The sequence below is a fragment of the Leucoraja erinacea genome, chromosome 9 (genome assembly GCF_028641065.1).
Source record: "Leucoraja erinacea ecotype New England chromosome 9, Leri_hhj_1, whole genome shotgun sequence".
NCBI lineage: Eukaryota > Metazoa > Chordata > Chondrichthyes > Rajiformes > Rajidae > Leucoraja > Leucoraja erinaceus.
In genome coordinates, this window is record NC_073385.1 from 46,695,419 (window position 1) to 46,715,050 (window position 19,632).

Here is a 19,632-nt window from a genome sequence, read left to right on the forward strand (position 1 = left end):
TTCTACTTTAATTTTCAATCTCACTACCACTCTGACCTATTTTTCTGTCAGCACTGGAAATTTTTGTTATTCATGATCAAAATGTATTATTAGCTCAGTTTCTCCCTTTCCATTATTTTAGTCTTAACCTTTTGATCATGTCCTACGTGATCATACTTCACACCTTTTTGTATTCATTAGTTTGTATTCTCACTTTCCAAATGACCTTATCTCATGGCTTTCTTTCTAATTTTATGTTCCCTCTGTAGGTGGCCCCATTAGCCCATAATCTCTACGTCCCTCAGCAACCTTGATCCCAGATTCCCAGCATCTTAGTTTTTCTATTTTCATCTCTTAAAGCTTTGTTTTAGTGGAATGCAAATTGATGTGAAACCAATTTAAAACTACAAATATAATGTACATGCTTTTTATTAAAATATTCAACAAATGAAATGTAACTAGACGAATTATCTAAGTGACTTCCAAAACAATGGATGGATCAATCATTGCATTGTTTAATTCAGACTGTTTATTTCAGTAAAGTGTATTCTAATACAGAACTTAATCATGAACAATAATTCTTAAATTGAAGTTTCCTCAAAAGGGTGAACAATACGACAACAATTTCTGCCAAGAAGCATTTAAATCTGGCTAGAATTTGAATGGTTCAACAATTATTAAATTGCAGTAAACCAAGACATTTAGAAAGGGAAAAAGTTGTTACTTGTTTACAACATTAGGACATTGGTTACTACACATTAACACCTTCAGATAAATGCCAAGAATAATTAAAGTGATTCTGTATTACTTATCAGAATTGTCATAACTCGAAGATTAAAATGCAGAAAAAAAATGCGCATTTAATTTATTTATGGCAATAAATCATTGTTAGAACACCATGAATTTCAGGAATGATTGAGCAGATGTTAAAACTCGAAACCTCCATTCTGCATTTGAGACATTCAAAATCAATCAACTAAAATTAGTATCATATTGCATTTCTAAGTAAACAAGATCATTAGTAAACCAAAGTTAAGAAATTAAGTCTAAATGAAATTGAAAAATGTATGGAATATGACACTCAACATCATGTTTAAGATAATTACAAAATGATGCCCTCTTCCAATGGCATTCCTTAAAGCGTGAAACAAATAGTCATTGTATGATGTTGTGTGTCTTATTCCATACTTTCTTCAATTCCATTTAAACTTAATTTCTTAACTTTGGTTTACTAATGATCTTATTTACTTAGAAATGCAATATGATACTAATTTCAGTTGATTGATATTGAATGTCTCAAATGCATCTGTAGTTTTAGGTAACTCTTTGGTAAAGGGATGCTTCAGTTTTATATTTCTAAACAGTTGCAACTTATCTCTGATACATGGAATAAAAATTAAGCTGCTTTTCATTGGAAGCCCTTCAAAAGAAGCACAAAACAAATTGTCAGTGAAGCAGGAGAAAATGCTGGATAATTACTGTCATCTCATTTAATGATTGTTCCTATTGAACGATGTCTGGTGTAATGCGTTTGCCTCAACTGGTCTGTATAGGTTATTTTGCATCTGAAGGTATTCGATTTGAGGCAAATTATCATATTATTCTATTCCTTTGTTCCTGACATCTTTTATCGTCCTATTCCCATGAATATCAAAATTATAAGTTGCAAATTTTTTTTAAAAACACTTGTCCAAATTACTCTTTTTGGCGATGGTGGCAATATATTCAAGATAATTAATGTTTCTGCAAAAGGAGTATTGGAATTTGAATGCTGGATAAAATATATACCACAGCTATAGTCTATACCCTAGAACCTAAAGATGTTTTTACCCTACACCTGGGCGTGGTTTATCAGATTATCCCCTTCACATAACTTTATATGTCTCTTTGGAAGTTTGGAACAGAATTGGATCTGATTGTCACTTGAGAGTTGAAACAGTCAGTCCTGTTTGCTCCAATTTCCTCCCCCAACAATGCAACATCTTTTAAAATATGATCAAATGCTGACAAAATGATATTCAAAGTGAATTTAAATAATAGATTAAAGTATTATTTAATTACTATACGAATAAGGAAGCCATTGTTTAATGGATGTAATTAACACAGTTGACATAATTTCACCACTTCTGCATGACTTACTTGCTAGCCATATCTTATCCTAATTGAAGTTGAAGTCACTCATCTTCCTACCACACTTCCAGCTCTCACCTCCTCAGCATCCCCTCTGATTCACACACTTCCAACTATAACAGAGTTTTCACCATCAAACCTGCATTTCTTCTCCAACTACATCTATTTAGTTATAATCTCAAAATCTCCGCATAAAGCCTCTTGCATACTTCAGCACACATTGGTCACTCATTAAACTATCCTATTTTATCATTGTTGCCAAATTACTCCTTGTTTTTGTAAAGTGCTTTGAGGGATTTCAATATATTGAATTAATTATCTATGTGTGAATAACTTGAATTCTGAACTCTTTATGTTTCAGCCAACCTGTCACAATTAATCTCACAGACTATTGTCCACTGGTCCCAAGAGTCATACATTCAGGATGCAGAGCTGATTAAAACTATGTTTAGCCTTTTGCGCCGACAGTATGATGCAATTGGTGAGCTCCTAAAAGCTATGCGGAAAGCATACACCATCAGCGCTGCATCTGTCCAGGAAACGGTCAGTCTGTTGGTCTCGCTTGGACAGATTCGATCCCTCCTGAGTGTTAGAATGGGAAAACAAGAAGAAACACTAATGATTCGCGGATTAGGGTATGGAGCCATATGATATTGTTTGATGTGTCTGTTATTATATAAAGCAAGAAATGTTTTGTTAAGTTATTATTTTTTTAAATTGTAACTTTATAGTTTGCGGTTCTGAATTGTCTTTTTGATGGTAATAACGGGCCAAAAAGCAAACTTGTAAAAGTAAACATGATGGTCAGGTCAAGTGCATGTGTCAGAGAGAACCCTCTGTGATGGTATGGTGAGGTTATATGGTCTAAACCCAAGCTGAGATGTGGTTTTGTGTTAATCTCAGTTGTGGTGGTGCTATGACTAATCTTTGTTAGGGAGGACTTTCACTAAGCAGACCACCGATCACTCCTGATCATTGTTCATTATGCCATGCTGGAGTTGCACAACTATGAACTTCAGTAAACTTTGATGTTACCTGTTCCATACTGTTTAGTCAATAGTCTGAGAATATTCACTATAAGGGGGGGTTCACAAATGATTGATGGGTACATGATGGGATGACAGGAAATGGTCTTTGTTGTGGAAGCACATTCGGGATGGTGCTCATGTCTTCAAGGAAAGGTGAGAAAATTGTTTTCAAAAAGAAATTGGAATCACCATTGAAAAGTCATGATTTGTGTAAGGCATATTTCAGTATGTTATTCTTTGCAAATATCCAATGACTTAATCCATATTCTTCAGGGATATCATAAATAATAAGGTATTCTATCAGCATCCAAACCTGATGAGAGTGCTGGGTATGCATGAGACTGTCATGGACATCATGGTGAGCGTCCTTGGAGGAAATAAATCACAGGTAATTTGGATAGAAGATTTAATATGTTTACAAAATGAATGATTTCCCAGGGGAAATTTGATGGTGACTCTCAATACTTATTTAAGTTTTGTGTATTGATTTTTTTAAAAAAAATAATTGAGTATTAATTGTGCAAATCATTCTTCAATGCCATCCAATTTATTGTAAACGTTTTGCTCCTGAACGCTTTCTCAGTATGCAAATGATTCTCTCTCCCCATTGGCGGTCACCAACCTCCCGACATCACCCTTCCCCTGAAGCTACCTGTTTGCTGCTCTCTTCTTTAGTCCAGGAGACAATGAATCCATGCCTGAATCCATGAATCCATGACAATGAATCCATCAGCTTCCATAAACAGCATGCTGGTCTCATGTAAAATTATAAATATCAGTGTTTGCGAGTAAAAGACAAAGTATTGGAGTAACTCAATGGGTCAGGCAGCATCTCTGGAGAACATGGATAGGTGAGATTAGGACCCATCTTCAGACTTTCTGTCTTTTCATCTCTGGTGTTTATCCATCTGCCCATCAAAACCCCTTCTCACCTGTGCCAACCCACCAGGTTATCTACCAGGTTTTGTCCTGGCCCTCTTTTCTTCCAGTTTTTTCCCCCTTACATCCTACCCCTACAGATTGTCTGCCCTTTCCATGTTCTTTAGAGATGCTGCCTGACCCACTGAGTTATTCCAGCACATTGTGTCTTATTTTACATTTAGTGTTTGTGCATTTTCATAGAACAAAGAAAGAGGCTATTCAGCCCATTGAGTCAATTACAGGTCTAGAAGCAAATCCCTCAATTCTCCTAAACTAAGAGTAATTTGACGTAGCCAGTTAACTTGCCAATTTGGACATCTTTGGAAAGTGGAAGGAAACTGGAGCACCTGTTGTTACTCAGAGGACTACATACAGGCAGCACCCGGTCAGGATTGAACCTGGGTTGTTGGAGCTGTGAGGAAGCAGATTGTCCTTCTGCGATTTTGTTGGAAAATAAGGATGCGCTTGTTTGACTAAAAATCTTGAAAGCACCATCTGTCTAAAAAAAGTGAAGTTCTATTTTGGAGCAAGGAATGAATACACAATAAATCTTCCAAAAATGGGACTTTGTCATGGCCACAGTGAATGAAAATATTAATCCCGTTCCAGAGTGAATAATTTAGCTATGAGGGCTCAAGAGTGACGAGTGTTTTTTGCCAGATGTCCAAACCTTATCGTAATATTTTGGCATGATTATTTTTCGAGAGTACAAAGCACACGCAAGCGTGTGTGTGTGGGCACAAATATAGTTAATTAATGCCCCCATGGAGTTCGGGATTTTTGGTCCATAGGAAAAGAACAATGGACATCCATTTCTTGATCGGACAGAAAAATCAGAAAGAAGCAGTTTAGTCTAACAAAAAGTGAAGTTATCTATTTTAGAGGCAAGCAAAGCAAGAGAATACACAATAAATTGTTAAATACAAAAATGGGGGAGAAATGGAGACTTTAGAACTCATGGCCACAGAACTTGAAGCTGAACAATTAAGAAACTGTCGCTTCCAGAGTTTAATAATTTTAGCTATGAGGACAGATTGTTCAAGAGTGACGAGTGTTTTATTGCCATATGTCCCAAAACTATATAGACATGGGGGCATTAATTTTGCATGATTATTATTTATTTATTTCACGCACACGCACGCACGCGTGTGTGTGTGTGTAATAAATAAATAATGATAGTGCATAATTAATGCCCCCATGTCTATATAGTCCGGAGCCTATTTGCAGATTGTAGTCTTTAATAGTTTGATGGTTGTAGGAAAGAAGCTGCTCCTGAACTTAAATTCCTCCATTTCTTGCTCGACAGCAGAACCAGCCAATTTCCCTCTACGAATGCACTCCTCCGTCTAGTGGAGTTGGTCCTCACGCTCAACAACTTCAACTCCTCCCACTTCTACCAAATCAAAGCCCCATATATCCCTGCCTCTTTGTAGTGTTAAAGAAAACTTTAAAACACACCACAAAAATCGGGTAAGGCAATTTAAGAGCATCAAATACAGTGATAACTGGGAACAATCTAGCAGATAATTGAACAAAGATTAATCTGCTCCTTATATACAGAATCTCCCTTTGATGTGCTGTTTACTGTTGCAGGTACTTTTACCTTCTTCAGAATTATATTCATATTATTATTTTACAATTGTCATTTGCCCTTCGCAGTAGGGTACATTGAACAATCCCTGTTTCAGGCTAACACTGGTCCAATCCCCGAATTCTATCACCGCAACATTGATTACTGGCATCGGGGCTACATCCTGCACCCATGCAGAACTCATGGACCTTTATAACTTCACAACCATTTTCCATCCTGCTCTCAAATTCACTTGAATCTTCTCCGACACCTCCCACCCCTTTCTTGATCTCACCATCTCCATCACAGGAGATAGATTATTGACTGACGTCTATTACAAACTGACTGTCACAGATATCTAGACTACACTTCTTCCCACCCTGCCTTCTGCAAAGACTCTTTCCCCTACCCCCAATTCCTCCATCTACGCCACATAGAATCATTGAGTGATACAGTGTGGAAACAGGCCCTTCGGCCCAACTTGCCCACACCGGCCAACAAGTCCCAGTTACACTAGTCTCAGCTGCCTGCGCTTGGTCTATATCCCTCCAAACTTGTCCTATCCATGTACCTGTCTAACTGTTTCTTAAAGATTAGGATAGCCCCAGCCTCAATTACCTCCTCTGGCATCTACTCCTTAGATTCCTATTAAATATTTTCCCCTTCACCTATGTCCTCGGTTCCTTTACTCTGGGCAAGAGATTCTGTGCATCTACCCGATCTATTCCTCATAATTTTATAGACCTCTGGCTGATGAAGTCCAATGTGCCAAAGGCCTTTTTGACTACCTTATCTACCTGCGACTTGACTTTCAAGGAACCATGCACCTGCACTCCTAGATCCTTTTGCTCCACAAGACTCCCCAGAGGCCTACCATTCACTGTGTAGGTCTTGCCCTTGTTAGACATCCCTCATTTCTCTGTATTAAATTGCATCAACCATTCCTCAGCCCACCTGGCAAATCAATCAAGATCCTGCTGCAATCTTTCAAAACCATCTTCACTATCTGCAAAACCACCCACTTTTTCATCCAGCAAAATTGCTCATCTTGCCCTGTATGTTCTCATCCAAATCATTGATGTAGATGACAAACAGTGACGGGCCCAGCACCGAACCCTAATGCAAACCACTAGTCACAGGCCTCCAGTCCGAGAAGCAACCTTCTACCATCACCCTCTGCTTCATAGAAACGGAGAAACATAGAAAGTATGTGCAATAGTAGGGCATTCGGCCCTTCCGAGCCAGTAGGGCATTCGGTGATCATGGTTGATCACCAATAATCAGTACCCAGTTCCCGCTTTTCCCCAGATCCCTTGATTCCATTAATCCTAAGAGCTAAATCTCTCTCCTGAAAACATCCAGTGAATTGGCCTCCTCTGCCTTCTGTGGCAGAGAATTCCACAGATTCATAACTCTTTGAGTAAAAAAGTTTTTCCTCATCTCAGTCCTAAATGGCCTACCCTTAATTCTTAAACTGTGACCCCTGGTTGGACCAACTACATATTATTTTAGGAAAACATCCTGGATACACCTAATAAATTCCGCCCCATTTACACTAAGTAGCCGCTAGTCAATATTGGGAAGTTGAAGTCTGCCACCGTGACAACCCTGTTACTCTTGCATCTTTTGATAAACTATCTGCATATCAGTCCCTGTTTCTCCCATTGGTTATTGCAGGGCCTTTAGTATACTCACATTAGAGTGATTACACCTCTTATTTTTGAGCTCTACCAATATCACCTCAGCGGACAAAGCCTTTAGTATGTCTTCTGAGTGTCGCAGTGATGTTCTCCTGATTAGTAAAGCAGCTCCTCCATCTCTTTTACCCCTCTCTATCACCTGAAACATTGAAACCCTAGAATGCTGATTTGTATCCAGTGTTCTTGGTGTGGACTCCTGTATATCGGCAAGACCAAGTGCAGGCTGGGTGATAATTTCGATGAACACCTGCACTTGGTCTGCCATGGCCTATGCTATCTCCCAGTTGCCAAATGTTTTAACTTCCCTTCTAACTCCCATAGTGACTTTGATGTCCTGGGCCTCCTCCACTGTCAGAGTGAGGCCACACGCAAATTGGAGGAGCAGCACCTCATATTTCGCTTGGGCAGCTTACAGCTCTCTCCGTACCTCCCCCACTTTAGTCCTCTTGCTAATTTCACCGTTTGTATTATTTCGTTATTACCTCCTCCCGAGCCAACAATGGGCCATTGTGGGCTCCACCTTTCCTAAATTGAATCTGAATCCTGAGTCATCGATGCAAGCTCTGCTTTGTTCTGCACCTTCCCATTCCTCCAGTGCCCCCTCCATGACTCTTGGTCTGATGAAGAATATCGACTTGAAATATCATCTATTCCTATTCTCCAGAGATGCTGCCTGGCCTGCTGTTACTCCAGCATTTTGTGTCTATTTCCACCAACTCTCTCGTTTCATTTTAGATTTCCAAATCATGCGGTATTTTGCTTTTGTATCGGTTTTAAAATGTTGTGTACATTTTTGTAATAGCATGAGTCTCTTTATAAATCTGCCTTTTATTATCTCTACTCTAGGTGATTGCGTTCCCTGAAATGGTGGCGAGCTGCTGTCGATTCCTTTGCTACTTCTGCCGTATCAGCCGCCAGAATCAGAAGGCCATGTTTGATCATCTCAGTTACTTGTTGGAAAATAGCAGTGTTGGACTGGGTACCTAGTTTAATTTTAACTGATGAGATCGTTTCATGTGAATAGATAGGTGCCACAGTACTGACCTTGTGTTAATGGGTAATGGGTCAAGGGTACAAAAGATCTCTGGTTTCTGTATTTATGTTAGTCAAGCAGTAATATTTTTCTTCTCTCACACGTTCAAATAGTTTGGAAGATCCTGTTAACGCTTTTAGTTTCATATTGGAACATATTCCTCAAAAATAAAATTTGGGTTTAGATATAAATTGTGATAGTTCATTTTTGAAGTGTTCTTTCAAGAGCAAGGTTATATAATCGGCTTATATTTTCAATATTTTAATCATTGCCATACCTCGTTTAACACAACTATCAGTGGAGATTGTATTTCAAAGAATACCTGAAATAGCAGCAATAGAAGGCAACGCTGGTATTAAGTGGAAAACTAACCTTTGAGAATTGCCCATAACGAAAGGTTGGTCTGTGAATTTGGCATTAGAAGTTTGCAGTCAAGCTTCAGTTAAAATGAGAGCAACTGTTCTTCATTTGTACATGTAGAAGAGGCTGCCCTCTGCTGTATGTATGTTTGAACTACACATTTATTTCCTTGAGTGGGTTAAAGAGTCTTCTCATATATAGTTTGTCGTTATTTTGGTTTGTTGGCAGTGATAGAAATTGGATTATTGTAAATATATGTATTCTTTGAATACAGCATCACCCAGCATGCGAGGTTCTACTCCTCTGGATGTGGCAGCAGCCTCTGTAATGGACAACAATGAGCTTTCTCTGGAGTTGCAGGAACCTGACTTGGAAAAGGTAAATTATATAATATATGGGTCAATTTCACATTCAATGATTTTTATTCAGGAGCATTTTGAGAGTATCAATTTGAACATTTAAAATTATCTTGGGGACAGCTGCCCATCAATCCCTTGGGGATTTTTAAAAAGTCAACTCGGGTAAGTGTTGATGAGTTTCAGAATGTCTGGGTGCATTGTTGTTGCTTCACTCCACACACAGTAAGTAAGGAGCAAGATCATTAAAAGCTCAGAAGTTATGCTTTCTTGTCTTGTGTACTTTCATTCAATTGGTTTATTTTTGGACACATTATTTCTTCTGGCATTTCACTTGAGTATTTGTTTAACCCGCTCTTTGCACCACCAGAGGGAGTTGGCAAGGAGAGAACACCATTGAAGATGGAATTACTCGGAAGGATGGTTGTGCGGGGGTTGGGTAGCGGTGGGGAGGGATCAGAATGGTTTCGGAATAAGATGACATTTTGAATTTAAGCAGTTTATTCCAGGAGCCATAAAGTAAGTATGCAATCATAGGAAGACAAATTAGCTAGAATAGTGAAACTGTTGTTAATGATCTGACAGAAGAGCTTTTGCTTGTGAATATCTATCTGCCTCTTACTTAAGCCCGAAAATGTATTGAAGTTAAGAAAAGTTCATATCACTCGGTGAAAATGTTTTCAATCATTCTGCAATAAGCCAAAGGTGGCCCAGCACATTTGGTTCAAAAACATTCAAATTAAGTGAATGACAATGAGCCTGCCCATGAAATGTTTATCAAATTTATATCTGATACTTGTAAAGAAAACATTAATGTTGACCCTGAACTGAAATAGGTAAAATTATAGGGAAAAAAGACATAACGAGCTAGAGTAACTCCGCGGGTCAAGCAGAATATGGATAGGTAATATTTTGGGTCAGAACTCTCTTCATATCCATGTTCTCCAGAGAAGCTGCCTGACCCGCTCAGCTACTCCAGCATTTTGTGTCTTTGTTGTAAACTAGCATCTACAGCTCCTTGTATCTACTCTAAAATTATGGTAAATCAGCTTGCTGAGTCCACTGATGGGCAATTGTATGTAATTTGTGTTGCAGAAACTGTGTTAGCACTGCTGCTCACAATCAAATAAGTGAAGCTTTTCCCCTATGCTTTGATGCGCTCATTAAGAGTAGCTCATTTTCAGCTAATGAAAAGGCAAAAGGCATTGGGAGTAAATTAATTGGCGGAAACATTGTCATTATTTTCCAAATGTAAAAATACAAGACATTTGTGATTAAATATTATGGCAAGAAAATTATTGATTGTTTTTCCGTTAATGTTTGTGCAAATTATGTTGAAATACTACCAATGATGAAAAAACGAAAAAAAAGTACAATTATTTTTCTTTAACCTTGTGTGAAATGCATTTGCTTATTAATTTTTTACACATATATTAAAACATTTCATTGGCTTAGTGCATTAATTATGCCAATATAAGTTCAAATGTGTATAAACTGAACTAATGAAATCAGTGAAATTTATGTTCTCTCCAAGTGCAATACTTAAAGACTATTTACACTTTGTTGGTTGAGATAATTGACTTGTAAATGTAATGTGATACCTTAAGATGTAAATGTTACATTTTAAAACAATGATATAATGGATAATTTTTCAAATTTTCAAAAGGCATAAATAACAGGTGAATGTTTGCATTTGACAGGTGGTGACCTATCTTGCTGCATGTGGCTTACAGAGCTGCCCAGTGCTAGTGGCCAAAGGTTATCCTGATATTGGCTGGAATCCCATTGAAGGGGAACGTTATCTACTCTTCTTACGATTTGCAGTTTTTGTCAATGGTAGGCTTGATGCCGATTTATTGCTATGGTAAACATTGAGAAGCATTCAACATTTCTGGCTGATCCCCATCTCTCAGTTTCTGCTACACTAAGGCAAAACTGGGGGTTTTCTGAAGTATCGAAACTCTCATGTGATGCTCCCCTTGCTAATGACCTCATGTGAATGGTTTGTATTGATTAAATAATTGTAGCTTGGAAAATCCTTGCCAGTGACATGGCCTTTTTCCCACAGTCCACTAGGCAGTGACATGAAATTGGAGTGGCAAAATTAAGCTAAAATTTTAATTTGCTTACAGATTGTGGCATTTCTTGGGGAAAATATAAGCATTTATTACAAGAAAATTCCTCTGTTGGTCTTCGCAGCCTGAGTTCCTGCTGAGGATCTTAAAAGAATTGGCAAATAAGATAAGAATATAAGAACCGAAGAAAACATGAGTAAGCCACATGTCCCCTCAACCCTCTCCCACTATTTGATATGATCATGGCTGATCAGTCCTAGGCCTCATGCAACAGTTCTCCATGGATCTTAATTCCACAATCTTTCAAAAATTTTACTTCCTCTGTCTGACTTTGGCGGACTTTCCTGGAGTCCGACGGGCACTCCAAGCCGCGGGAGTCTGCGGGACTTTAACATCGCAGAGCTTGCGATCCCTTTGCCGGGATTCGAAGCTCCAACCGCGGGACGTGGTTTACTTAGATTGGAAAAAAGTAACTCATTTATTTAAAGAGTGAGAGAGTGAGAAAATAGGAACTGACAGGACTGTTCGATTAACGCCTGTCATTGGCAAAACATGTTATAGCTGTTATTAATGTTGGCATAAGAAAGCACAATAATAAAATCAAGCAAATTCAATCTGGTTTTGTGAAGGGGAATTTTATTTGACCAATTTATTACACATGCTGATAATAATAAAGGAAAATGAGAGGAAAGGCATTATACTGAGTTTACCATGAGGTCTTTAATAATGTAGCACACCAAATGTTACTGCCATAAATAAAACCTCTTTGTGCAGGATGTTTCAGAATAGTATAGATAGTAAGTGAAAAGCAAAAAAAAAACTGCTGATGTTGGGGGAAAAAAAACAAAGATTGCTGGCCACACTTATCAGGTCAAGCAGCTTCTGTGTAAAGAGAAAATGAGTTACTACCACATTAGCCATCTGGTCTCGCCCATCAGCAATTTTCTCTTTGTTCTACCCAGCTCTCCTCCAGAAAGACTTCTGCCTTAGTAAAAATAATGGGTAGGTATTTTTTTCAGACTGATGGGCGTATCAGTTTTTCGGACTGATGGACTGATTCTTTTGGTGTTACGGGGGCATAACATTTCAGGGACAACATATTTTCCAATCAGATTCAATAACAGATTCTTTCTTGCTGTTATCAGAGTACTAAAAAGTCCTCTCATAAGCCATGGTGTAGTCCCGATCTCCCAACCTACGTCTTTGCGGACCTTTGCACTTTCTATGTAACTGTAATGCTGTCATGCTGTAATATTATATGCTGTACGGGTATTTTTCTCTTTGCATTCCGTGTTGTACTTGTGTACGGCTTATACTCATGTATTGTATGATTTGACTGGATAGCAAGCAACAACGTTTTCACTGTATCTTGATACATGTGACAACAATAAACTAAAACAAGTATACTAATATACTAAAACCAATCCTAATATTTTTGATTAGTAAAAACAAGAGACTTGAAAATTTTATGTTAGTGGGTGCTCTTAATTGCTTAAAGGCTTAAACTTATAGAAACTTGCAATAACTTTCTATGTACCATTAATTACAAAGATTATTCAGGAAAGCAAGAGACTTTTTTAAATATTTAGGAATAGTATTTGTGATAAGAAGCTGTTCTAACATCCATTAAGATAATGGTTGATCTTTTACTTAAGCACCATATCCCAATAACCCTGATTCCCATAATGTTCAGAGATCTGTCAAATTCTAAATTAGACTTTACTGTTACCTCATGGTATCTCCGTCAGTTACCACGTTATTATACATGACAAAATATTAGATGTTCATCTGAATTGCATGCTTCTCCATTTTTATGTTGACCTCACTGTAGAGGTGTGATCTTATGAAGGCACCATGTAAATATGAACCTTGCTGTTCTTTAAAGGTGAAAGTGTTGAAGAAAATTCAAGTGTTGTCGTGAAGTTACTAATTCGCCGTCCGGAGTGCTTTGGCCCAGCTCTGAGAGGTGAAGGAGGACATGGCTTGCTAGCAGCGATGAAAGAGGCCATTGAAACTTCAGAAGATCCTTGCCGTGATCTTCCACCTGTTGAAGCCGGGAAAAATGGGTGAGTGATAGTTTTCCTTTTCCATCAAGTTGATGTTCTGAAGTTAACGATCTAATGGAATTGTGTACAGGCTGCCTGCATGAATAAAAATTCTATAGATTTTTGCTGGGTTGTTTGTGCAATTAGCATTAAAAAAAAACTAATTCTTGAGAAACTGATGACAATGGTAAGTAGTGATCCAGGTTGCTTTGAGAAGAACAAATAACAGCCAAAAAGGCTTGATATTACAAACAAAAGCAAATCATGGGTCAGAAATAGAGAAGGTTAAAATAAAATGACATGGGTGAAGAAATGGGACACTTCATGCACATATTGACATTAGGCTCGGAATAACATAAAGTGCTGGTGTAACTCAGCGGGTCAGGCAGCATCCGTGGAGAACATGGGTAGGTGGCGTTTTGGATCTGGACCCATGGAAATCTCTGCATAGTTTGCAAAATGTAAATAAGGTCCATATGTTACCCCTATTTACCATTGGGACCCGTATTAACATTATGGAAACTCTGCAGATGTTTCCCAGACATCTGTAATTACTAATTCATCATTCATAAAATAAATTTGGAGCCTGAACAAGCCTTCTTTATGGGTGTAGATCTTCAATTTGCATATGCGGTTCTCTTGGTTAATAATCCAGTCTTTTATTTCAAACTATAATATGAGAAACTCATCCTGACCTCATAAATTTTGTATTGGTAAACGTACCGAACACAGCAATACAGCCCTCTGATTAACTTTATTTCATACCGCTGCAGCAGGGGAAGGGTTGGAACTTCCTGCAGTTGTGCTCAAAGTTGTCAGAGATTACAGCAGCATGCAACAAAGCAAATAAAATCAACTAACCATCAGTAGTGAATTAAATGCTTCTGAAGACATTGCGGAAACATTTTGAGTTTCATAAATGATTGTTTTGGTATCTGTTCTCTGACTGTTGTTTGCAGCTGCATGGTGGGTAACATTTTACTTCAATTTCTAGTACGTTTCATGTTTCATTGTTGTAGATAGAATCACATATATAGTAGTGCATCCACCGTACTGCTTATGTCCTTATCTACACCTGCCTCCCAAAGACAAAATTTATATATTTGTTTAAACGGTTAATGATGTTATGTATAAGTATTGAGAATTAGAATGTTAGGTTAACAGTTTGTGTAGGTTTTCTTTCCATTTATAAAGTGTTAATTCATAAAGCTCCTGTAACGCACCATCATTTGGTAACAATCATGATGTTGCATAATTGGCTTCATTTTCCTAATAAGTCAATTCAACATAACACATTTATAATTAGTGCAAAGCAAGATCATTGCATGCCAGAAATGAACTCTGTGTAAATCCAATGCATTGGCATAAAACAAAATGTGATGAGACTGATTTCTATATAAAACTACTCCACTTTCTCTGATACTTGAACCCAAACGCATTCTGTATTTCCATTGTAACTGCTGCATCAACATGAAGAAGAAATCATTTTCACCGCTGTTATAATTATGTAATTGTACCTCATTTTTCCCATTCTTTTATATGTTTAATATAACTATTGAAATGGCTTGTTATTTAACAGTGCTGAAGAGGATGATGAAGAAGTTGTGCACATGGGTAATTCTATCATGTCCTTCTATTCGGCTTTGATTGATCTTCTCGGCCGATGTGCTCCAGAGATGCATGTAAGGAAGTACTTTCTAGACATTTATGTGATCATTACTCTTCGCACATATAAAACTAATAAAATATATATTTTGAAACATTTAATAGGTTAATAATTTATGGGAAGTGGAGTGATATGTTACTTCGGAAAACTTTATTCAACAATACAAAAACTTTGCTTTTCAATTACCGTATTTTGTGTCATTGTTCTCTCAGCTAATCCAAGCAGGCAAAGGTGAAGCTATCCGAATTCGAGCTATTCTTCGTTCCCTCGTGCCAACTGAGGACCTGGTGGGCATTATTAGTATTCCACTGAAATTGCCTGTTTTTAATCCAGGTATGCTATATACAGTGTATGTTGATGTATGGTGTTAAACATATTTCCAACAGCTCTTTTAAGCAAGTAACAATGTTTTCATTGATTTTCTCATGGAGTTCCATGACAGATATTGCATACAAAAATACCTTCCCACTTACTGTCTCGTCTGTAATCCCTTCACCATGCCATGGTTTGATTTTAGCACTTGGATCTGCCGTTACTGGTTGCAATACGGCTGGAATAATAATAATAATAATAATAATAATGCATTTTATTTGCTGGCGCCTTTCTGGACACCCAAGGCCACCTTACAGGACATAAAATCACAATATTGATCAATATTAAAATCAAGTTGATTAACAGAAGAGAAAAAAACATATAGTCGGAGAAAAATAAATAATAAGGACATCATCAATACACAAATTAAAGACAGAAATCGTTCCAAAGACACAAAATCAAAAAATCAAAAAACACAATGTGAAGAGAGAGCAGCAGCAGCTAAAGTGCGCCAGCGTCCACTCTCCCTTCTGCCAGCCATCTTGGACACAGACCAACATGTTAACTTACACACAGAAAAATCATCCACAGAAGGCACAAAGTCCAGCCCCCATCCCCAGTTCACCCAAAGTCAGGCCTATTGAGGCCAATGCTATTGCCTCTACGGAGGCCCGATGTTCCTGGCCGTTCTGGCCGGGTGGTGTTGCCCCGGCGTCAGGAGAGTCCTCACAGCGGCTGGGCCACCTGGAACGGCCGCTTCCTAGCAGGAGATTGTCGGCTTCCGAAGCCGCAGGGCCGCGCCGGGTTGGAGCTCCCAGGCTCCCGATGTTAAGGTCGGCGCCGCCCACTCCGCTCCGCAGACCCGCAGGTGTTGATCTCGGCGGTCATATCTCACCGGAGCTCCAGCGCGTCGATCCAGCGCGGCGACCCAGGCAAGGCATCGCCCGCTCCGCTCGGCGATAGCGCTCCAGCGCTGTGCCGCCAACGAAGCCGAGGTGCTGGGCGGTCCCCGCCAGGAAACGGCGCTCCACGCCTGCTGGTAGGCCATGAGGACGGGTCGACGGGCAGCCCGGAGAAAAAAGCTGCCTCACCGACCAGGTAGGGACCTAGATGTATAATTACCTCCTTCCCCCCACAGTAAGAAGTCTATTTCTCCAACAAACGAAGAACAAGACTTACTAAAAACTTTTTTTTTTAAATGAATTAAACGGACGGCTGCTGGTTAGCAGCCGTTCCCCAAGATGGCTCCTCCTCTCGAGGTGTTCAGGTGTTAAATGGGTATCACCATCTAGTGGATATTTCAGTGTGTTTTTAACTTTTTTTTAACTATATTCTGGTTATTTGGCAGATGGATCTATTTCTGAGCCAGCAATGTCTGCAAGTTTCTGTCCTGACCACAAAGCACCCATGGTACTGTTTCTGGATCGTGTTTATGGTATTGAGGACCAAAGTTTCCTACTTAATTTGCTGGAAATCGCATTTTTACCTGATTTAAGAGCATCAGCCTCCCTTGAATCAGTGAGTAAAAGTGATTTATTATCACCAGCAAGGCTGTGTATATTTTATTTTCTGCAAGTCGTACTGATCCCGTATTGAATTGAAATGTTATAATGAATTTATTTGATTGACTATAAATCCTTGTGTCCTCATTAAAATGATTGTCGACATATAAATGAAAGGCTTCAAAGAGTAGATGCATATTAGGGAAGGCAAAAAGTGCTGGAGTAACAGCAGGTCATGTAGCATCCCCGGACAGCATGGATAGGTGACGATTCAGGTATTAGGTTTCACTACATTAATACATAGTAATAGAGCAATGCAGACCAACAGGAGATATGACAAGAAACATTACTCAATGCTTCTGTACTTCCATACAGGGATAAATGGGCATTGTAAAATAGTAGAAGGGCCAAATTTTTATCGGTTTAAATTGATTTTGTTGAGTATGCCTGGCCACAGTAATTGATAATTCCAGTCACATGCTTAAGTAGAAATGGTAAAACCACAATGAAAGAAGAAATAGAATTATATTGCAGTGCTTTTTAATTGTAACTATTTTATTTTAAAAAAACAATAATTTAAAGCAAAACAAAATTGATGTCCTTAACATTTTTCTGGCAATTTTTTTTCCTTTCCAACAGGCTTCCTTAAATACAACAGAGATAGCACTTGCACTTAACAGATATGTCTGTTCAACAGTGCTTCCACTACTCACGAGATGTGCACCTCTTTTTGCTGAGACAGAGCACTTTGCTCCTTTGATCGATACCACGTTGCACACAATCTACAGATTATCCAAAGGACGTTGTCTTACCAAAGCACAGAGAGAGTCGATTGAGGAATGTTTGCTGTCCATATGCCGGTACAGATGCTTTAATTCACAATTCCATATCTTCAAAAGTATATTTGGGGATATTTTAACAATCGTATTCCACTTGATTAAGCTGAATATCTTTCCAGCATCTTGGATGGTGCTAAAGAAACAATATTTAAATCAAGTTCTGTTTGCTGACCTGATGTACGATTGACAAAGTGTCAAACTCATATTTTCCCATTTTTGATCGAGTCATGGTTTCTTTGTGACCTCTCTCCAGATGCTTGTATTTGTTCTATTTTAAAAAATGGTTTATTAAATATAGTTGATTAACAAAAATATCTTTCAATCTAAGAATTAAAGTTACAAATTAATCTTGTATAAATTGCCATTCACTGAAGAGTAACAAGCTCCAACCACCCTTTCTATGCTGAACTGCTTCTTAACTTCACTCCTAGCCATAATTTTTAGACTGTGCGCTCTTCTCCTGAATTCCCCAATCAGCAGATCCTGTTTCTCTGTATCTACCACCAATTCCACACCCCCACTCCCCCATATTAAGCAAATATTACTTTAAATTTTCAATCAGTAAGTTGTCTTTCAAAATAAACTCTTTGAGTCTAAGTGTGGTACATTTATTATACTCTCCCCTCCATAGCTAATAAACCCTTCATAATTTGTAGTGCCTAAAAATTCCCATTTTTGCCTTCCTGATTTCCATCTTATGTGTACTCTTGCACCCTCCATACCCCTCAAGGGATTCACTTGACCCCAGCTGCCTATAACTAATATATGCCTCCCTTTTTTCCTGACCAGAGTCTCAATATCTCTTGTCATCCCTCTTCCTACCTTGCCCTTCACTTCAATAGGAACATGCAGACCTTGAACTCTTGCTATCTAATTTTTAAAGTCATCATGTTGACCCAGTGTCTCCAGATGATGTGACGATGGACTAGATATATAGAAAAGAGGGAGTTAATTAATGTTTTTCTTTCATGAACTATGGAACAAAACAACAGGTAGGAACAAGAAGCAATTACCTGAGATACTCCTTATGGTTAAGAGCCACACCAATGGCATTTTCTGAATTTCTCATTTGCTAATTTCTGTGTCGTATAATGATGCTATTCATGAGCATAGTCAATGGAATTGACATTTCCTGCTGGATATATGTTGCTCTGGGTCTAACTGCAAAGAGGCTGCACTATACTCCCCACCTACTTTCATATAGGATCATGAGATGCTATTAATTCAACTAAATCATAGCTCCTTTTCACCTGTGGTTAAGTTATTAAACTGTGCATGTTTTCAATGATAAAGATAATGAACCTATAATTTATCGAAATGTTTCTCCTCACTAAGCAACTGTCTTATTATTCTGCAGATATCTTCATCCTTCCATGCTGCAGCCACTTCTGCGTCGATTTGTTTTTGATGTTCCCCTTCTTAATGAGTACTGTAAAATGCCATTAAAGGTATACATATAAAGTAGTTTGCATTGATTAAAAATGATGGATTTAACAATAGTTGATAATGGATGAAAATGCAATTGGGAGCCAGGTTAATCATCTGTGTTAGTAGCAAGATAAAGTTTGAGTTTTGAGATCATATAAATTGGTGTTATTGTAATATCTTTTGATGGAAGTATTTATGCAATACTGTGTGCTCATGGCAATGGTGTCACCATAATTATAGAATATGATTTTTGATATCTGGGCCTGGATTTCCCAACCAATGAGAAATGTCAGTGGAATCTGAGACAGTACAGGCCTTGTATCTGGATATTTACCTGCCTCCATCTTGCTCCTGTTGGATCTTATTTCTTCACAGTCTTCTCCATTGTATTTCCAGATCATTTGAGTTCTCGACTTCTGATGAGGAATGTCAAATAGCAGTGCTTTTTGTAGGTCTACAGCAAACTTTGGCACTGATAAACAATAAAACATTATATACCTCTAAAAATTATTTTAAAATATCTCATCTAAACTTCAAGGGCTATCCCTTCCAGCTTTGAATCAAGAGCTATGCCCTAACCTAACTTTTAAGGTGCCATTCCACTGACTGAATGACTGAAGACCTAGAGCACTATGGCATTCCTGACATGCGGTATGCCAAAACAATAATAATATTAATAATAATAATC

At 38.2% G+C, this 19,632-nt stretch overlaps 1 protein-coding gene across 3 annotated transcripts in view; it reads left to right on the forward strand.

The window, feature by feature from the left end:
- The window catches only part of ryr3 (ryanodine receptor 3), a 324,483-nt gene that overhangs the window by 175,873 nt on the left and 128,978 nt on the right, over positions 1-19,632 (forward strand). For all 3 annotated transcript variants that reach the window (XM_055640726.1, XM_055640727.1, XM_055640728.1), the window contains 11 exons: positions 2,471-2,744; positions 3,411-3,525; positions 8,175-8,307; positions 8,996-9,099; positions 10,778-10,913; positions 13,038-13,218; positions 14,777-14,879; positions 15,076-15,196; positions 16,524-16,693; positions 17,317-17,537; positions 18,874-18,964. In XM_055640726.1, the coding sequence (XP_055496701.1) occupies positions 2,471-2,744; positions 3,411-3,525; positions 8,175-8,307; positions 8,996-9,099; positions 10,778-10,913; positions 13,038-13,218; positions 14,777-14,879; positions 15,076-15,196; positions 16,524-16,693; positions 17,317-17,537; positions 18,874-18,964 (1,649 nt within the window). The remainder of the gene's footprint in view (positions 1-2,470; positions 2,745-3,410; positions 3,526-8,174; positions 8,308-8,995; positions 9,100-10,777; positions 10,914-13,037; positions 13,219-14,776; positions 14,880-15,075; positions 15,197-16,523; positions 16,694-17,316; positions 17,538-18,873; positions 18,965-19,632) is intronic.